The 19710-nt window shown below is 45.6% G+C and overlaps 1 protein-coding gene across 1 annotated transcript in view; it reads right to left on the reverse strand.

Moving 5' to 3' along the window:
- The window catches only part of DISP1 (dispatched RND transporter family member 1), a 66242-nt gene that overhangs the window by 41977 nt on the left and 4555 nt on the right, over positions 1-19710 (reverse strand). The window contains exon 2 of the mRNA XM_018556524.1: positions 255-772. Within this exon, the coding sequence (XP_018412026.1) occupies positions 255-739 (485 nt within the window). The 5' untranslated portion in view covers positions 740-772. The remainder of the gene's footprint in view (positions 1-254; positions 773-19710) is intronic.

Consider the following 19710-nt stretch of genomic DNA (forward strand, 5'->3'; position numbering starts at 1 on the left):
CGAACATGTTGGCTCGACAAAAGACATGCGAACGTACAGTAGAAACGGTCGCACGTCTTAGTTCACACTGCTCGATTCTCGTACGATCGCGGGATTTCGCCCGATTCTCGTACGAGAATCGAGCAGTGTATGGGCACCTTGAGAGGTAATCTGCAACTTTTACAATGACACATCACTAAGCATGCATGGACTTCACATGAAAAATATATCTGATGACAGGAAGGGGCACGACAATAAAAGAAAAGGACACTGACCTCATGTTGACCAGATGTGGTGGCACCTGCTGGTGCTGGAAGTGGTCCCTCCATTGGTGAATACAATAGGACTGCGATGGCTGCACGCAGCAGACGGGGTGATAAACGGGCGGGTGGTTTGGGCAGACAGAGGTCGGGGACAGTTCTCGTTGCAGCTGTGAACACTCGGAGTTCAGCAGAGGCGAAGTCCCAACGGTGCAAGTAACATGGTCCTGCTGGTTGCTCGGGGACGGGTGGTAGCAGCAGTGGTGGCAGCACTGGGGGATGATCGGAGTCCTCTCGTGCTCCAGATACATAGAACAAGGTTTGGCGGCACCGTTATGAGGAAGGCATCCATTAGTACTGGCTTTGACTTGGGGCTCCTCGGAGCTTGGGGGTGGCTGGTCTACGTCGCAGGCTGTGGGGTGACCGGTGCAATTGGGTTTGGACGGGAGGCTTCCGTTACTGTGTGCCGTACAGTCGCTGTTCCTGCTGTCCACGGCCATCCTCTTCCCAGCGCCTTACAGTCATGGAAAGGTCTACGAGGGAACAGAACACGTTAGAATGTGGAAATCAATACCGGACATTCTAAAAGAGTGACCAAAGAAATGAAACTCAACTCTACCAACTTTTTTTTCTTCTAGTTTGTAATAATATTTTTCAAATTGCTATGTCCCCACTGGGAGATTGCCTTCTCTTCCTGTCCTAGTGACAGCAGGACAAGAAATAACAGGGTGCCGGTGTCACTGGGACAGGAAGTGAAGGCAATGCCCTAGTGGGGACGTAGGAATAAAAAAAACAAACTATTACACAGAACATAAACCTCTTAGGGTTAATAAATAATGTATATATGCATATTATCTTGTGTTAATTTCCTAAACAATGAACACTCCCACAATACCACTTGGTGTAAAACCCGTTGTACATTTTAACATATCGAGGTGACTGGCCCCCGTCACGCAAGAGACAGGACTCTGGTCCCCGTCACATAGGGAGCCTGAGCCAGGATTCTGGTCCCCCGTCACATAGGGAGCCTGAGCCAGGATTCTGGTCCCCCGTCACATAGGGAGCATGAGCCAGGATTCTGGTCCCCCGTCACATAGGGAGCATGAGCCAGGATTCTGGTCCCCCGTCACACAGGGAGCATGAGCCAGGATTCTGGTCCCCCGTCACATAGGGAGCATGAGCCAGGATTCTGGTCCCCCGTCACACAGGGAGCATGAGCCAGGATTCTGGTCCCCCGTCACATAGGGAGCATGAGCCAGGATTCTGGTCCCCCGTCACACAGGGAGCATGAGCCAGGATTCTGGTCCCCCGTCACACAGGGAGCATGAGCCAGGATTCTGGTCCCCCGTCACATAGGGAGCATGAGCCAGGATTCTGGTCCCCCGTCACACAGGGAGCATGAGCCAGGATTCTGGTCCCCCGTCACACAGGGAGCATGAGCCAGGATTCTGGTCCCCCGTCACACAGGGAGCATGAGCCAGGATTCTGGTCCCCCGTCACACAGGGAGCATGAGCCAGGATTCTGGTCCCCCGTCACATAGGGAGCATGAGCCAGGATTCTGGTCCCCCGTCACATAGGGAGCATGAGCCAGGATTCTGGTCCCCCGTCACACAGGGAGCATGAGCCAGGATTCTGGTCCCCCGTCACACAGGGAGCATGAGCCAGGATTCTGGTCCCCCGTCACACAGGGAGCATGAGCCAGGATTCTGGTCCCCCGTCACATAGGGAGCATGAGCCAGGATGGCCCCCCCGTCACACAGGGAGCCTCAGCCAGGACTCTGGCCCCCCCGTCACACAGGGAGCCTCAGCCAGGATTCTGGACCCCCCTCACATAGGGAGCATGAGCCAGGATTCTGGTCCCCCGTCACACAGGGAGCATGAGCCAGGATTCTGGTCCCCCGTCACACAGGGAGCATGAGCCAGGATTCTGGTCCCCCGTCACATAGGGAGCATGAGCCAGGATTCTGGGGGGGAGACTTTTGCCAGAGATGGGCTTCTTTAAAGGGCATAAGCGAAAAGGCAAACTAGGTTAGCAGTCTGATTTTTGGATTGAAGACCGCACAATAAAAGCGTTATAGGAAAGGAAAACGAAAATCACAGCACAATATAAAACACCCCCAATGGGTTTCTGGGAATTCAGAGCATGCCTACATTACAGGCACAGCAGAAACATTCAGGGAATCTGGATATACACCGCATTCCTTAAAAATGCCATTATGGCCGTCTACCGCTAAGCCAGCAGCCAAGCACCAGGCGCGCCACCTGTTAGCCGTGAACTGTAACAGGAGGAGGAGACACAACACATTAAGGGGATCGTCTGGAAATAAATATTTCCTGAGGATTCTCAGTGTCCATATTAGAGCTGCACTCCAGGATAAACAAACATTGTCTAAATACAAGAGTCATGTGTATTCTTCCTGGATTCCCGGTGAGCTTTGTGTATTTCTTCCAGATCTGTGCAGTCATCCAGTGTGAAAGTTCATGCTTCCTGTAATAAAGACAGCTCACTGCTGTTTTCTGTCCTTGAGGAGGGTGACTGGTCTGGTCTCCGCCCTCTCCTGTACTTTACTGCAGGCAGCCTGTAGTGGGTGGGACCTGCTGGGTCCCGCCCACACTTATGCTCTCTGCATAGACCAGTGGTGGCGAACCTTGGCACTCCAGCTGTGCCAAAACTACAAATCCCAACATGCATCTGCCTCTGGGAGTTATGTCTATGGCTGTCAGAGCCTTGCAATGCCTCATGGGACTTGTAGTTCCAAAACAGCTGGAGTGCCAAGGTTCGCCACCACTGGCATAGACCATGAACAGCACAATGATGATGTCACTGCTACTTTCACATATTTTCTCGATATTACTTACAGAATAATGAAAAAACTGGGATGACAAGAACTTATAGAAACTTGGCCCTTGTGTGATTTATTAAATGCTACATTTAGGAATCTGAAAAGACAGCAAAATCTTGCCGAGATTGTGATCCCAGCTTCAAAACACAAATGAAAAAGTCGCAGTTCAGCAGAGACAACGCACAGCACACAGCCAGCCAATCAGCAGCTGGGATTAGATGTAATCAGACACTGGTGGTTACTTGCACTATAGGAAGAGTTATTTTCCCAATGATTGGCTGATTACTAATCATTGATTGGCTGATGGGAGGATGGAGCTGCGAACAAACGCAATGTTAAGCTGGGCATGTTTTCAGCTGTTGAATTAAGCCATGGGTGGCACTGCTGGCACCAGCCGGGTGGAAAATTATTGGACACACGGCGGCTACATCAGATGCAATATTTTTAGTAGCGCAGCACACCACAGTGCAGAGAGCGCCCACATCTGTGCGATAAAGGTGCATTACAGCGCAGGTCCTTTTTGTGGTGCAATATGTGAGCAACGGGGTGCCATTCAATCTCAATACACAACGCACATATATCGACGTGGGTACAAAGGGCATTTTACATCGCAATGCTGATGTGTAAATGGGCCCACAGACCGCGCGGACAGCAAAAACGTGAGGAAAAATCATCAGCAAAGGCATTTTGTGTTCATGGGGTCGGTCCATTTCCAGGAAACATGTTGCCAATAGGCCTACAAAAAAAAAAACATTTACCACCTTCATTTGAGCATTTCCATTGTCAATAGGGAACCTGGACTGGCCCCCGCCCCTTCTTCCCCAATTGCTGGCCACCTTCTAAAAATGCCAGCTGCCTGGTTGTCCCTCAGGTCAATACTTAAGAGTCATTGCCCTGGAGCAAGCATGCAGTGCAAAATGTCAGAGTTCCTATTCTGAATACTTGTTCCGGGCCATTGAATTAGCATGATATGCAGTGAACTATTCTCTACAGAGGGAAAAGTCAGCACCCATCTTCAGACATTTTTATATTTCCATAACTCCTGCTGAGAGCCAGGCCACTGCTAATTTGTTCCTAATTAACCCCTTTATTAACCCTTAGGTGTACCCTAGCCCTAATTAACGTTTCCCCTTAACTATAATTCTCCTGGTTTGTTTGTTTCTAACCATTTATATTTAAACTTTTTCATTTCTATTTGTTTTGCTTACTTTTTTTTTATTTTAAGTGTGACATAAAAAAAAAAAAAAGCCTCTGTTTTTAAATACCTTTGCAATGCTTTGTATCAGTATCACAATGTTTGTGTCTTTATAAACAAGACAAAATGATCAAATACATCTACAGTAATATTTTTTTATTTTTAACTAAAATGAAGTTTAAAAAAAAAATGTGCCTTGCTTAGTTTTTTTTTTTTTTTTTACAATCTTAGTCTCTGGATTGCATTAAAACATTAAAATGATTTTTGCAAGACACAAATCACTAAAAGAATTCCTTGTTTGTCATTACTACAATACACATGTTTAAAATATTTTTTTAGCTCATGTTATGTGAATGGTAACATGTAAGAAATACAGTATTTTATAAGGGTTATCCCAGTTTGGTTGTGAAAGTGGAAATACACTTTGGAAGTGATACATATATTGTTTTTTGAGGGACAAAGTTATAGCCGAATAAACAGGCACATAGCAGAAATGTAAAAATTGTTCTGGTCCCTAGGGGGGGTGGGCAGAGGGAATGATGGAAGTAGTTAAAAAGCATTGTAGCAGTCTACTACAAAACGGGATCCCACTAGACGCATGACAGATCATCGCTAATGGCTTCTGGTGACCAAGGCAGGAAGCTTTTTAGAAGCCACGGTAAAGAAAGGAAAAAGAAAAGAAAGGTAACTTTGCAAAAACAAAGAAAATGTATCATTTGGACACTAAGATAACAGGGTTTCAAATAGACAACACTATAGTTCAGGGAGATTGTTTATGGGTTTAAAATGTCGAAGCGGCTGGGCAACCCTAAAATCTCCAATGATAGCTAAAATACACAATCACGGCCCAGTCTTTGCAGCGATGATGCTAAGTAAAGCCACAACTATATACAACGGGCTTGCTTTATAGTAACTTATAACTAAAGTAAGCTGAAGGAAGACGGCTGGTATTGGTTACCGAACTTTGAACTGGTTTATTAAATAAGACATTCGGGGGTCCCAGAACGCGGACACCCCAACCTTTGCGGTTCCTGCCCAGTCTTCATCACCGATTATAGTATTAAAGGATGCAACACGCCCGGCACGGTTCTGCCAAGTCTTTACAAATGATAAGCAAGCTGGCAACCCCGCTACGAGTTCTCCTGGGTTTGGGAGGAAATGTGTCATAAGGGCGGGGACGTGGCCAACACCCCCCCCCCTCCCCAAAAAAAATGCAGAATGTCAGCTGCAGAGGTGACGGCAATAACTCAGACTTGTGGAGTTCTGGTATTAGTATAAGAAACAAAATAATATGATTAATAAATAATATCCGTATTATTATTAATCTAAGACACCTTCTTCCTGTTCAAGAGGGGAATGTCAGCTAAGAAACAACACAAACTGTAGGTTTATATATATTGTACACAGAAATATACATGTATAATTCTATAAATTACATTATTCTATAAATAATAAAATATTACAATGACGACTAAAAAACAATCCTTAGTTGCCAATTAATCATCTACCCAAGAAGGACCCAACAACACTACCACAGCACTACACCAAAGAAGACATTGCATTAACAAACAAGAGTCAATACATCCAAACCAACATAATAGAACTCAAACTGGTAAGATCATAAGGAGCCAACCGGATGGAAGTTTATTGACAGTCCCCGGGGGTGCGCAGTTTCTGGACTCTATGGTTTCATCTGATGGGTCTCCTCCAGCTGTCCTCCTCCCAATGTCTCTGGCCTATCCATTTTTATCCTAGTTACTCCCATTTATTCACATGATGGATCCATTATTGGTCCAAAGAACACAATGATATCTTCCTCATGACAGTGATTGGATAGAAAATTAAGTCTCTTTGATACGTGTAATTAAAGAACACCGGGCAGAAACAAAATTAACCCTTGCAGTGAGGTTACCCTCACACTGCAAGGGTTAAGTGCTCATTTTGCCTAGGGAGTTAAAATAACAAATGCATCTCAAGTCTGCCTGGCGGTTTGACTGTACAGCCTCTCTTCCCCTCTGCTCCAGTGGTCTAAGGTCCTGCGAGTCATCCCATTCAATACAGTGTATTGGACATTAGGATGCAGAGGAACATTCCATCACTGGCAAGTGTGGCTCCATAGGACCCTGCAAGGGAAAGGAGCCACCCCTAAAACAGGATATCAGGGCCAGTACTCAGGGGACCAGCCGATTCTACAGGAAGCGAAAACTTTTAAACATCAAGAAGCAGCATCCATTGTAAGTGATTTCATCAGCATTTGAAATAGATTAAAAATATTTCACTTTAATATCACTTTAAGTGTTATCTTCCCGAGTTCAGTATTTCTTCTCCGTAATGGGGATTTTTATGCACATTGATGTGTCCATTCCCTATGTCTGGATACATCAACACCCATTAAAGTACATCTGCAAGCCTGCAAACACTAATGGCAGAAAGTGAAAGCAACATGAAAAGAGCGAGTTTTCCCCGCATGTTACACTATGCATGTAGCGGAAGCGGCGCAATGTACCGCCGGTGACGTGTGAACAGAACCCCTACATCAGCAACATTTCACTCTTCTACTCCCTCCAAATGTTATCAAATATGTCATCTCGGGCTGCAATGAAAAAAGGAACTTGGAGAAGGATTGTGCTTAAAGTGACATTAAACCCTCAGATTTTTTAACATAAACCAATACTGTAATGTGCGCCTTACTGTAATCCATGGTAGTTTCCCTTCTCTTTGCTGCTCTTACTTTTAAATCTGTATCTGTTCTCATGCAGCAGACTGCATTGTCTCGGGAATGGATACATGGTGTCTGTGTATAGGTTTCTGTAGGTTTGCAACCTGAGCCAGCACTACAGGAAGAGGCCCTCAGCTGCAAAAGGGAAGTTCTCCCCCAGCATGAGAAGACATGAGGATTTAAAAAGGAAGAGGAGCAAAAGAGAAGGGAAACAACCATGGATTACAGTAAGGCGCACATTACAGTATTGGTTTATGTTAAAAAATCTGAGGGTTTAATGTCACTTTAAGTTACACGACAGCCAAACAACCACCAATCTGCTATTGATCCAGCTACTATAGCAACAAGGAGTTCATCGATTCATCATCAATAGAATACTGAACAATGCAACGCACCCCAGTACTGGTCGCCAGTTTGGGATCAACTCAAAAGATCAATCACTAATACAATCCATGAGAAACGTCATTCCGGCATTTGTATTCCGACCAGACACACAGGGTGAGGTTTGATCGGTCAAAAGCACTTGACAAAAAACCTCCGCGGACGATTGGCTTGGTGGAGCCGAAATTGAGTCAGAGCTCCCGAAACCCATTAAATAGAGCGGATCTTTGGACTGCAATTTTTGTTGAATTTAATCAGTTTACTCGCAATAAATGATAAACTATCCTATCAGAATGCGCGTGGCCGCTGCTAGAACATTCCTTATATCCTAATGTATCATGCCAACGGTAAGATGGAAACTGCGGTAACCAATCCTAATGTATCATCTCGAGAGTAAAGTAGAAACTCCGGTAAGCAATGGCAACCAATCCTAATGTATCATCTCGAGAGTAAAGTAGTAACTGCGGTAAGCAATGGCAACCAATCCTAATGTATCATGTCGACAGTAAAGTAGAAACTCTGGTAAGCAAGGGCAACCAACAATTGTAATTCACTGTCCTGACTGATCTAAACCAGTTATTATATCTTTCTCGACTTCCTCTTCTTATTCATCTCTCATTCTATCCATCTTTATCTCTTCCTCATCGCCCTCTCCATCATACGCAATCCAACTCTCACACATATACTGACGTACAATGTAAACCCGTTGAATACTCATCGCCCCCGCTCTCATCCCCCACCCGTTATCTAAATTATATTTTGCAATTGAGAATCCAAATCAAATTTTACAACTGAGAATCAATTTGCATCAATTTAACGTCAGAAGAATTCCATGTTCCAGTGGAGGACACATTTAAAATGCTGGAAAAAAAGAAAATCACTTACAAACCTCCAAAAAGTATGCGATGGGTCTACATATAGGATTTCCAGAGTGTCAGAAATGACAAATACTGAGTACGTCGGTGGAACTTCTCGCTGTCTGCAGGGATTTAGAGACCCGACCTGCATCTCCCGATGCAAAGATGCAAGTGATGTGAGCGGTTGTACCTTCAGCGGCAGGAATGGCAGGGGTGGGGGGTCATGGGCCTGCTCTGCAGAGGGTTAGCCGATGGGGCATTTCCCTGGCACTGCCACAGCTGCACATCGATGCGAGTCCCTCCAATGCTACACTGAATGACAAGAACACGCTGGATCCCAGGGCTGGTAATGGAAGGGGAGGAGGAGGAGGAGAGTGGGGGGACCTCGGATGGAAGCCAGCCAATCAAAAAGCAGAGAGAAGCCTCCTTTCTTGTCTCCCCCCAGGGGCCATGTGTTTAGTGGTAACAGCTGGAATGGCAGGACTGGAGCACAAGGTCACAGAGTCAGGATAGAGAGGTGACAAGCCATTGCTAGACTCTTCCTGCTACCATAGAGCTGCTTTGTGTTCTCCTCTGCCTTTCATGTGAGAGCAGTTCATAATTCTCCCCGGGCTGGGATGGCGGCACACTCCCTACGCTTACAGTGGCTTGTCTGGCGAAAGTCCGCCGTCTGTATGCAAAAGCGTCCGTAGTCGTCCGACCACGCCGCTGAATATACCGATTATATCTGTCCATCCAGTCCTAAGATTTACCCTGTCACACAGCACAGCCAGGTGGATGACACCACTTAAAGAGACCCTGTCACCAACCTACATAATTACGGCTAAAAGCACAGAAAATGCAAGAATTTAAAATGCCAACGTGCCGTGTTTTCCTGTTCCATAAACAATTTTTTTTAATTGACTTACAATGTGCCTCTGATGCACCGCCATTCGCTGCGGCCAACTCACCCGCTTTGAAGGACACGGCGGAGATCTTTAGATCTTGACTGCTGGGTTATAGCACCACCTTCAGTGGTAGGACACTTGGCACAAAAACAAAGCACAGCCTAGGAGCAGCCCCTGATGGGGACCACCCTCCATACATGAAGACCACCGTAGGTAAAGCCCACATGTGATGCTAAGCCTCCATGATTAAATTAACAAAAATACTTTGAATTAAAGGGGCGGGGCCAAGGACAGCCAGGCTGGGGAGCAAAGAGCTAAAATGATGCTGGACATCATCCAGCCAGGAAATGAAGCCGGCTCCATCAGACATGTATTTGGCAGGGTGGGGGGGTGGGGGGTGGATGACAGGGCACATAAAAATCAATTTCAGTTTCAGATGTGTCCTGTTCACATCACACAGCGGGAGGGGCTTGAATGAGCACATCAACGGGTTCATTGTCTAAATATAGTCATGTGTATTCCTCCTTGTATCTTGGTGAGCTTTGTGTCCAGATCTTCCAGAACTTCCAGATCTGTGCAGTCATCCAGTGTGACACTTGGAGCTTCCTGTGATAAAGACCGGTCACTGCCGCTCCCTCCTTGTACAGGATGACTGGTCTCGTCTCCGCCCCCTCCTGTAATAAAGACCGCTCACTGCTGCTCTCTCTCCTTGTGCAGGGTGATTGGTCTCGTCTCCGCCCCTCCTGTAATAAGGACCGGTCCACTGCTGGTATCTCTACTGGTGCAGGGTGACTGGTCTCGTCTCTGCCCCCTCCTGTAATAAAGACCAGTCACTGCTACTATCTCTCCTTGTGAAGGGTGACTGGTCTCGTCTCCGCCCCCTACCGTACTTTCTGCAGGCAGCCTGTTGTGGGTTCAGCTTTAACACAACACACAGTACTGAATTATTTTCAGCTAATGCCGGTCCTCAGCCGGAGTGAAGAGCGCTCGTGAGACCTTCCACCTGGCAGCCAGTGTCACATTCCAATTAGCAGCAATTAAGCCGGAGAGCTCCTCGGCATCACTTTGCACAGACCTCACAGTGGGGGGTGATGTTTTCTCTGCAGGGAAAAACATGGAGTCACCAGTTTCCAGGAGAGGCAGCAGCAGCAGGAATGGCACAATTAAAGGACTTTGCCTGCAACAATGATGCCAGCTTGAATCACACGCAGGGTTTTCTCCGTCTATGGCTCAGGGGCCGGGATTGCCCCTCTAAACCCCCCTCTCTTGGTTAAAGAGAACCTGTCATGACACATGGTAGCAGCCACTGAACCCCCGGCCTTCCCTTCAGTCTTGCAGTTGTACCGGCTCCTCCTCTTGAATGAAATTGCTTCCTCTGATTTCACTGCACACTGTGAGCTTCTCACAGCGTACATTGGAGGCTGCAGCCAGTCAGAGCTCGTCTCATTTCGTGGGTAGAAGACATCCAGCATCATCTAGCGCTTTCCTACTCAGCCTGATTGTCCTTGGTCTGTAGCTTTTATGTCTTTCAATCATGGAGGCTCAGCATCCCGTGGGCGTTACCCAAGGGGTGATCTGCATGCAAATACAGCCTGCCTGGCAACGCCCACTCCTCCAGACTGACACCCTCCCAACAAGCCATTTTGCTATTTGCTGGGTACACTCGGCGACTGGGAAGAAGGGCGCCCGGGGACACTCGGCGACTGGGAAGAAGGGCGCCCGGGGACACTCGGCGACTGGGAAGAAGGGCGCCCGGGACACTCGGCGACTCGGAAGAAGGGCGCCCGGGGACACTGTTACCCCTGAAGTCCTCCCCCCCTCTAGCAGAGAGACGTCCCGTTTGCTGTGAACACGTACTAGGAGTGAACTACATGAAATAATGCGGCCTCCATTCCTTTCTTGTACTGTCATCCCCAGCCGAGCGACATGTGTCGGAGAGCATCGCATTCCTCCCATCCCCTCCATTGTTGTGTCCGGGGTAAATATTTACTCACACAGATCACAGGCTGACCGTGGTTCCTCCGCAGTGACAATCACACTATTCACTACACAGCTCAAACTCATTCTCACGCCTTCCACAGACATGCCGGACTGAGCACACTGATCAAAGTGAACCAGTCACCAGGCAATACCACTACATGGGAAAAGCATGGATCATAAGGGGTCTGTGTACACCCTGCAGAGGGGTCGGTATAGGGGGGAGGGTGAGAATAAGAGAAGTGCTAGTGTGCGGAGTCCATAAATACAGAATAAAGACACATACTGAGCATATAGAACAATTGAAGTGGTACTTTGCAGACTCCATACATAGAAAATAAGAATGGATACCGAGAATGACACCCGGCATACAGGACAAGAGAAGTGGTACTGTGCAGAGTCCATACATACAGAATAAGGGCAGATACTGAGAATGACACCCGGCATACAGGACAAGAGAAGTGGTACTGTGCAGAGTCCATACATACAGAATAAGGGCAGATACTGAGAATGACACCCGGCATACAGGACAAGAGAAGTGGTACTGTGCAGAGTCCATACATACAGAATAAGGGCAGATACTGAGAATGACACCCGGCATACAGGACAAGAGAAGTGGTACTGTGCAGAGTCCATACATACAGAATAAGGGCAGATACTGAGAATGACACCCGGCATACAGGACAAGAGAAGTGGTACTGTGCAGAGTCCATACATACAGAATAAGGGCAGATACTGAGAATGACACCCGGCATACAGGACAAGAGAAGTGGTACTGTGCAGAGTCCATACATACAGAGTAAGACCAGATACTGAGAATGACACCCAGCATACAAGACAAGAGAAGTATATATGCTGTATTGTGTCAGTAGAGCAGCAGTTCTGGGGCTGCTTTGGATGTCTGCATAAGAGAGGTATTTACAGGTAAACAACATGGATAAAACACATTAAGTGTGCAGATCATCTTATAGGAATATTGTTGATGAAATGAACGTGGGTGACCAGCCAGGCACGCAGCATTTTAAGGTGCTCGGTCATAGCAGCTTAATAATTTCCCCCAAGACAGATTTCTTGAAAGATTCCTCACAGAATGAATAATGTCAAAGCTGAAACTTTGCTCCACCAACCAGGAAATGATTCAGGGGCACAGCTTCACCTAATAAGCAAAAACAAAAATCCATAAAACAAGCTTGCAGCTTCCAAACGCAGCGGCCTGTCGCAGCAATGCGCCTTTAAAGATGAAATACGACATCTCGCTGCTCAGAAGCGGGGGGAAACCCCACGAATATGATGAGGTGCCACCAGACGTAATTACCGCCGTTGCCGGATCAAACGCTGCCCTGTAACCTTCCAGAACAGACGGAGCTCCAATACTTATCACCTATTACCCAGGTGCTCATTATGGGCCTCCGAGTGGCCCCTCTCCGCTCATTACTTTTTTTTTCCGATCGCTGCAACGCTTAAAAGATTAATTTCGCTTTTCATTGGTCGCCTCTCCGTTTTAATAACTTCGGGAAGCCGACAAAGCTAAAAAACACACGGATGAAATACATACATAGGAGCAGTTTAAGGATCGGCATGTCTGCCCATCCAGTCCTTTATTTTACACGGCTCTGCCACACATCACAGCCCAGTCTGGTAGAGGAGACATGATTTTTCTCTGCTGCAGTAAGCCCATTAAAGAAAAAAAAAATTGCTGCAATACCCACCATCAATCTGGAGTGGTCCTCCACGCTACTTCTCTGGCGTGAGAGCAAATATTTCAATGCCATCACTCACTGGTAACTCTAAACTGATGAGCTGTAACGACCTCCTGAGGAAGCCCGGAAGAGTCGAAACACGTCAAGGCCTTCAGACACCACACATGCAATTCCATCATCACAGTGGACTTTTTGATTAGTAGCAATTTACCATAATTTTCAGCGATGCTCTGTACAGGGTGTAGAATGTCCTTGTCTTTTGTATTTTGTTTTTAATACGGACTTGGTGTCTTGTTTTTAATGTTGGAAATCAAAATACCGTGAGGGGAATTTATCAAAATGGGAGCAGACAAAATCTGGAGCAGATTTGCACTGCAACCAATCAGCTCCTCTCTTTCATTTTCAAATCTTACCTGAGCAAACTGAAGAGAGCTACCGATTGGTTGCCATGGGCAACTGCTCCAGATTCTCCCTGCTCCAGTTTTGATAAATTCCTCCCAGTGAGTTGAATTTATCAAAACTGGAGCAGTGGTGATACAATTCAGGATATGTTTCAGGAATTACGTTTAAACACCCTTAGGAGCATTGAGCATTTAACAAGTATAGAATATGAGAACTAGTGTAAATGTGGCAACCAGCACGGGAATGTTAGGTTAGAAATTTAGGTATACCTATTGGGGTTACGGTGAGTGACCTCAAATTGTAATAACTATTTCGTGTGACAAAACGGTTATTCCCCTTGGGGGTGTAGCCAAAAAACTGAATAAAGCTTGTTTGAAGAAAAAAAAAAAAAAACTAGAGCAGATGCCCGTGGCAACCAATCAGCTTCTCCCTTTTATTTTCAAAGCTTAAAGTGACAACCCTCAGATTTTTTAACATAAACCAATACTGTAATGTGCGCCTTAGGCCCCCGTTCACATCTAGCGACTTACCGCGCGTTTTCCGCCGCGATATCGCGAGAAGTCGCCGCCTAATGATAGTCAATGGAGCTGTCTTAGCTCCATGTCGCTCGTCGCAAGTCGCTTCTAAGGGACCCTTTTTTCGTCGGATTTTGCTTTTTTTCTATGGAGCCCGACGGAGAAGGTCGCGCTACCGTCGCTGGAACATCGCCCAGAAAGTCGCGCTATCCCGGCCGCTGCAAAGGTATGTCGCTACATGTGAATGGGGCCTTACTGTAATCCATGGTAGTTCCCCTTCTCTTTGCTGCTCTTCCTTTTAAATCCTTCTGTCTTCTCGTGCTTGGGGAGAACTTCCCTTTGCAGCAGAGGGCCTCTTCCTGTAGTGCTGGCTCAGTTTGTGAACCTTCACACAGACACCATGTAGCCATTCCAGAGACAAGGCAGTCTGCTGCAAAACAGAAGTTCTGTCTAGCATGAGAAGAGATGAGGATTTAAAAAGGAAGAGCAGCAAAGAGAAGGGAAGCTACCATGGATTAAAGTAAGGCACACATTACAGTATTGTTTTATGTTAAAAAAGCTGAGGGTTTAATGTCACTTTAACTGAACAAATTGAAGAGAGAAGCTGATTGGTTGCCAAGGGCAACTGCTCCAGTTTTGATAATTTCCCCTCTGGATAATTTTATAATACGAGTATTTTGGACTATGCATCTCTGAACGCTGGTAAAAGCCCCTTATTTCTAAATGGCAGCTAGCATTTTCTTGTTCTACGGGGCCTCTGATTTCAGAAAATAAACAATTGCTTGGACAGTTTTCATGCCGAAAATTTCGTTTTTGCAACGCGTGTGCAAAAATGAAAGAACGTCTCAGGACCTGAAGTGGTTAATGAATGGACACTAAAGATTGTTTTATTTTTAATAGATCCGTCCAGATTTTCTATATCCGGATTTTGAGTCAATAAAGATCCTTGTACGGCGTTTGCTCCGCTACCTCCAGCAAAAAAAACATCATATACATGACTAGCTGCTAAGCCGTTTATACGAAGCGTAGAGCATGAAATTATCTGCAGCTGTGAGCCCAGAGAATCCCCTTATTGCAAAATTTCCAAAACACTCCCGATGGGCAGGAGGGGGCCTAGGTACTTTGCTACATTCTGTACGTTGGATTTCATTAACATTCCCTCCCGTGGCACATTGACCTCACTAGTGACTAGCGGAGTTCACCTATAATAGCTTAAGTATGTCCGTCCACTGGAGAGGAGAAAAAAATGAAACCAGCTGACAGTTGCCTATCTTAAAGAGACACTCCAGTCACAAATACAAAAAGTGTAATAGCCCATTAAAAGAAATAAATAAATCTGGCGCAATACCCACCTTCAATCTGGAGTGGTCCTCCACAGTTCTTTTCCGCCACTAGATGTCCTCAGTCTTCCAGGTTGCACGACACCTAGCATCATACAACCCACTTCCTATGAGTTCAGGTTGTCCTGGACCCACCCCCAGCCTGTGACTGGACAGTGAAGGAGAAGCAGCAGACTGATGACTAGCTGTGGGCATCACGCCCAGTGTGGGACCCGTCTCCTGCCTATAGATATGCACAATCAAAAGTCCAGGCTGCACCCTGCTTTTTTTTTTTTCCTTAAAGGAGAACTATGAGATGATTTCCACTCACCTCATAGTTCTAGCCGACCTATGACAGTGAGACTAGCTCGCGGTATACTGAGCTTAGGGTAACGGGAGGACGCTAGTTTGTGTCCTCCCGTTACCCTAAGGAGAACTAGGGGGGAAAACACTGACCCCCATAGTTCTCCTTTAAGTTTCAATAAACTTTACTGACACCACTGCATGGCAATTCTTGCATCATTGCTTTCTACGGTCAGGACTCTCCCTCTGACACCTTTCACCCCTAACCAGCGATTAATCATAGGGATTTGATTAAAGAGGAACTCCAGGATTTCTTTAAATTAACCCCTGCAGTGAGGCTACCCCTGCACTGCAAGGGTTAAGTGCTCGTTTTGGTCTAGGGAGAAAAATAAAATTTGACTCACCCGATCCTCTCGGTTGGCTCTGGCATCGCTCCCTCCAGCCTGTCTCCTTCTATATTGCAGCGATTTTATGTTTTTTGGCATCCTCACGTCCTATACACTGTATAGGATGTGATGACTCAGGGACCTTAGACTGCTGCAGCATAGGGAAAGAGAGGCTCCAGGGACCGGTCTAAGAGCGGCTCTGAGGATCAGGGAGGGGAGAATAACTTTGTTATTTTCCTACCTAGACCAAAAAACACACTTAAAGCGATATTAATCCTTCCTTTTTTTTTTTGTTGCTATTCGGACACCCACTTTTGCAGGAGAATGTTGCTCTTTTTCTTTAAAAGTTTTAAATTCCTCGCTTTCTAGTGGGTCCCCTTCAACCCTCCCGCACGGGTGCCACCATCATTCTATAGACACACACAGCCCTGTGGCAGGCCACGCCCCTTCTTTCTGACCAACACTTTGATTGATGGCAGAAGGAGCCTATGGCTCCTCCGCCATCAGTATCCTCCCTCTGCAACCAGGAAGTACAGGGAACGGAGGATCACTTCGGGACCGGCGGCGGGGACGAGCGTCGCTGACAGGTAAGTGTGGGGGGTGACTGGGGGAGAAAAATGTTCTGGGCAGTTTTTACCCTAATGCAGTATTACCCGTAATACTACTTTAATCCTTGCAGTATGAGAGTAGCCCCACTGAAGGGGTTATTAATAAAGAAGAAATTAAGGGGAATTTAAGTATATAAACCGCAAGCCCATACAATCCTATGGGCAGAAAAATGCTGCAACTGGGGCTCCCGGGCACCATAAATACATCCGTACTTTGCACTTTATGCCCATACGCCTGTATTCCTGCCAGCATGCATGAGCCCTGAAGAAAGAACAGGCATTAATAGGTTAACATACTTTAATGTAGGATTAGATTAGGGCACAATGTCGCAATTTAACTATTCTTATGAAATTACAGTCGATGAACAGCAATGGCTCGTCTCAATCTAATTAACAAAAGCAAGAAAGGATTTGCCAAAAAACAAATAAACCTAAAAAAAGAGATTTTACAATCCACGTAATGTACATGGTTCTCCTAAATAGGAACGTTTTTCCCCTTCTCAGCCTGAATAAGGTCCTGTGTCTTTATTCAACATCAAACACTATGTAACAAGATTGGAGTTGTACTTTAAAAATGGAGCCGAATAAAAGCCAAACTGTGTGATTGTACAACAGATCCCTGACCTGAAGGCCCGTCATGGATATATTACATTGATTCCAAACACAAGAGAGGCGAGATTCAATACACGGCAGCGAGGGAACAAGTCTCAGCAGCTCTCGCCCCACCGGAACAAATGGACATCGCTCCTCTTTTTTTTTTAATCATTATTATGACAACCATTCAATAAATGGAATCTGGAACAAAGCTGGAGCATTTCTTGTTCTTGTAACTTAATCTCCTCGCCTTAGAGCGATCCAGAACAAAAACACAGGGAAAAAAATGTCAATCGAGCGGTCTTTATTCACGCCACCACGAGCGGCAAATAAGCGAAGGGAAAACTTACATCTGTAGAAGACAAGTGATTGAAATTTAAAAAACAGGAAGAAAAAAAAAAAAAAAAAAAGAAAAAATGCCCCCATGAAAGGAAGGATATACTTTTAACGTAGGGGTGGGCAATTAATTGTTTCGAGGGGCCACAGGAGAAACTGGGACCGTTTCTGGAGGGCCGAACCGATAGGCCCTATTGGTTCGGCCCACCACGACAGTCCTGGTTGCTCCTACGTTCGGTGTGTTACAGTGTAGCAAGTGCATTCCGTTACCTTTCATTTGAATGGCACCCCAAACGCACCTTGCGTTACGGCTGAAAAAAGTAGTGCATGCAACGCAACACACCTGCCGCACTCTATGTGCATTGATCAGTACCATATGTTAAATCGCACAGGACCATGCGATGAAAGCTCCGCATAGGTGTGAACGGGCCCTTGTTGTCCCTGCATATTATGTGGCACATACCTGCTGCTAGAGGTCGAGCTGCAGGAGAGGACGATCACCCAAGCTTTATAGACATCTTCCTGTAGTGCTGGCAGCGGGAAGACATTTGCCACTGGCTGTTAGGAGCGCCGAGCAGTCCTATCAACCAATGACTGCAGAGCAGGAGGACCCATGGCATCATTGGTTGCTATGATGTCAGCATCTACCAACCAACGACTGAAGCGGAATGCAGTCCGGACATGGACTGATCACTGACCTGCACTGGTCTATGTCTTGTGGTGGCTGCACCGGCCTTGGAGGCCAACGCGTCCACTGTCAGCCAGCCACAAATGAGTACAAGTCATTGATCAGTCAGTGTCCAGACAAGTGCATATGGCCCATGGGCTGTAAAATGCCAAGGTCTGTTTTAACGTCCATGTCAAGCCAATTTAGTTATTTTGGTGATAGATTTGGCTTCACTGTCAGATTTGTACTACTATCCAGCGATCAGTAAAATCATTTTTCCTCATTTCCTGGCCTGCTCACAATATTTTACCAAACAGGAAGTGAGGGAAACTCTCCAACAGCAGCAAAGACTGAAATCTTTTTTTTATTTACTTCTATTTATTTGAGTAGAGGTAAGCTAGAACCCCTGCTAAATTTACATTTCTGTCTGTGTCCCTCACTTTTTTGGAAAAACTGTTGTCAGCAGGACAGGAAGTGAGGCGAAACCTCTCTAACAGAGTCCAGGAAAGCAGTAGAATCCCAACAGGATTTTAACACAGAATTTTGAATTGAAGTGCCATACCGTAATATTTAAGCCCAAATACAAGTTTATGTCAATAATATACCAAGTCATAGAACTAAAGCACCGCTCCTCAACGGCTTCAGCAGGGGAAAGACAGCCGAGTGCTCGCTGGCTCGAGTGCGTCTTTGTCTTAACCAAGCAGGTATATAGTAAAGAAATAATCCGCCCGGACTCCGTTCCACGCTAAATCCGTTTCTTGGAAAGTTCCTCCCATGGTCCGCCCCCTCTGACATGTTTCACCCAATCCTGGGCTTATGAGTGAGCCAGCATTGGGTATAACATTCAGGAGGGTGAGGACCTCGGGCGGGACTTTAAGAAACGGATTCATCGTGGAACGGAGTGCGGACAGGTTCTTCCTTTACATTAGGACAATGATATATTGATATCTAAAGATGATAATAATACTCATCATTTTAGTATCTCTACACTTTTATTTTGTTGTTTAATTTTGTTTACGACTTTCTGAATTATGGGTTACATCTTCATGTTCACCCTGATGAAGGACTTGTATTTGGACTGGAAAATTAGTGCGGGGCTTCAATACTAAATTCAGAACCCATGAGGATTGTGGAAGGAGAAACTGCCAGCCCGATATTTACATACTTTACTGTATTGCTACAAAGCTATGTACAGCACCCCTCCAGACACTTAATCCCAAAACTTAATGTTTAACTCCTTCTTCCCCTTCACCCATAAGATATTTGACTGCTGATTTTTTTTTTTATTACTATTTCTATTTTTCTAACCATTAACACGTAAACTTTTTTATTTTATTTGTTTTGCTCATTGTTTTTAGGGTCACATTTGGCGACAAAAAAAAAAAAATCCTTTATTTCATTTGTAAATAACTTTGCTGCTATAATGTTGCCCGAATTATAATTGAAGTGTCACTTTGAACAGGACAAATTATAAAATAAAATGTAGACTTTTATCTACAGTAACAACAATTTTTTTAAACACTGATCAAAGAAGAGAAAAAAGAAAGTGCTTTTTCTGGAAGTGCACAAAAAAAATAGAATCATTTTTACAAGAGAATATTACCAAAAGGAAGCCTTGTACGTCCTAATAAATATATATTTCTTTTTTATCGTAAGTAATGACAAAGTTATTGCTGAATGAACTATCCCACAGCAGAATTTTAAAAAATCCCCACGTCCATAGGGGCAAGTATGAGAGGGTGGGGCAAGGTAACGTTCATTGATGACTTATGTGCATGGCT

The sequence above is a fragment of the Nanorana parkeri genome, unplaced genomic scaffold (assembly GCF_000935625.1).
Source record: "Nanorana parkeri isolate BGI_ZX_2015 unplaced genomic scaffold, ASM93562v1 scaffold240, whole genome shotgun sequence".
NCBI lineage: Eukaryota > Metazoa > Chordata > Amphibia > Anura > Dicroglossidae > Nanorana > Nanorana parkeri.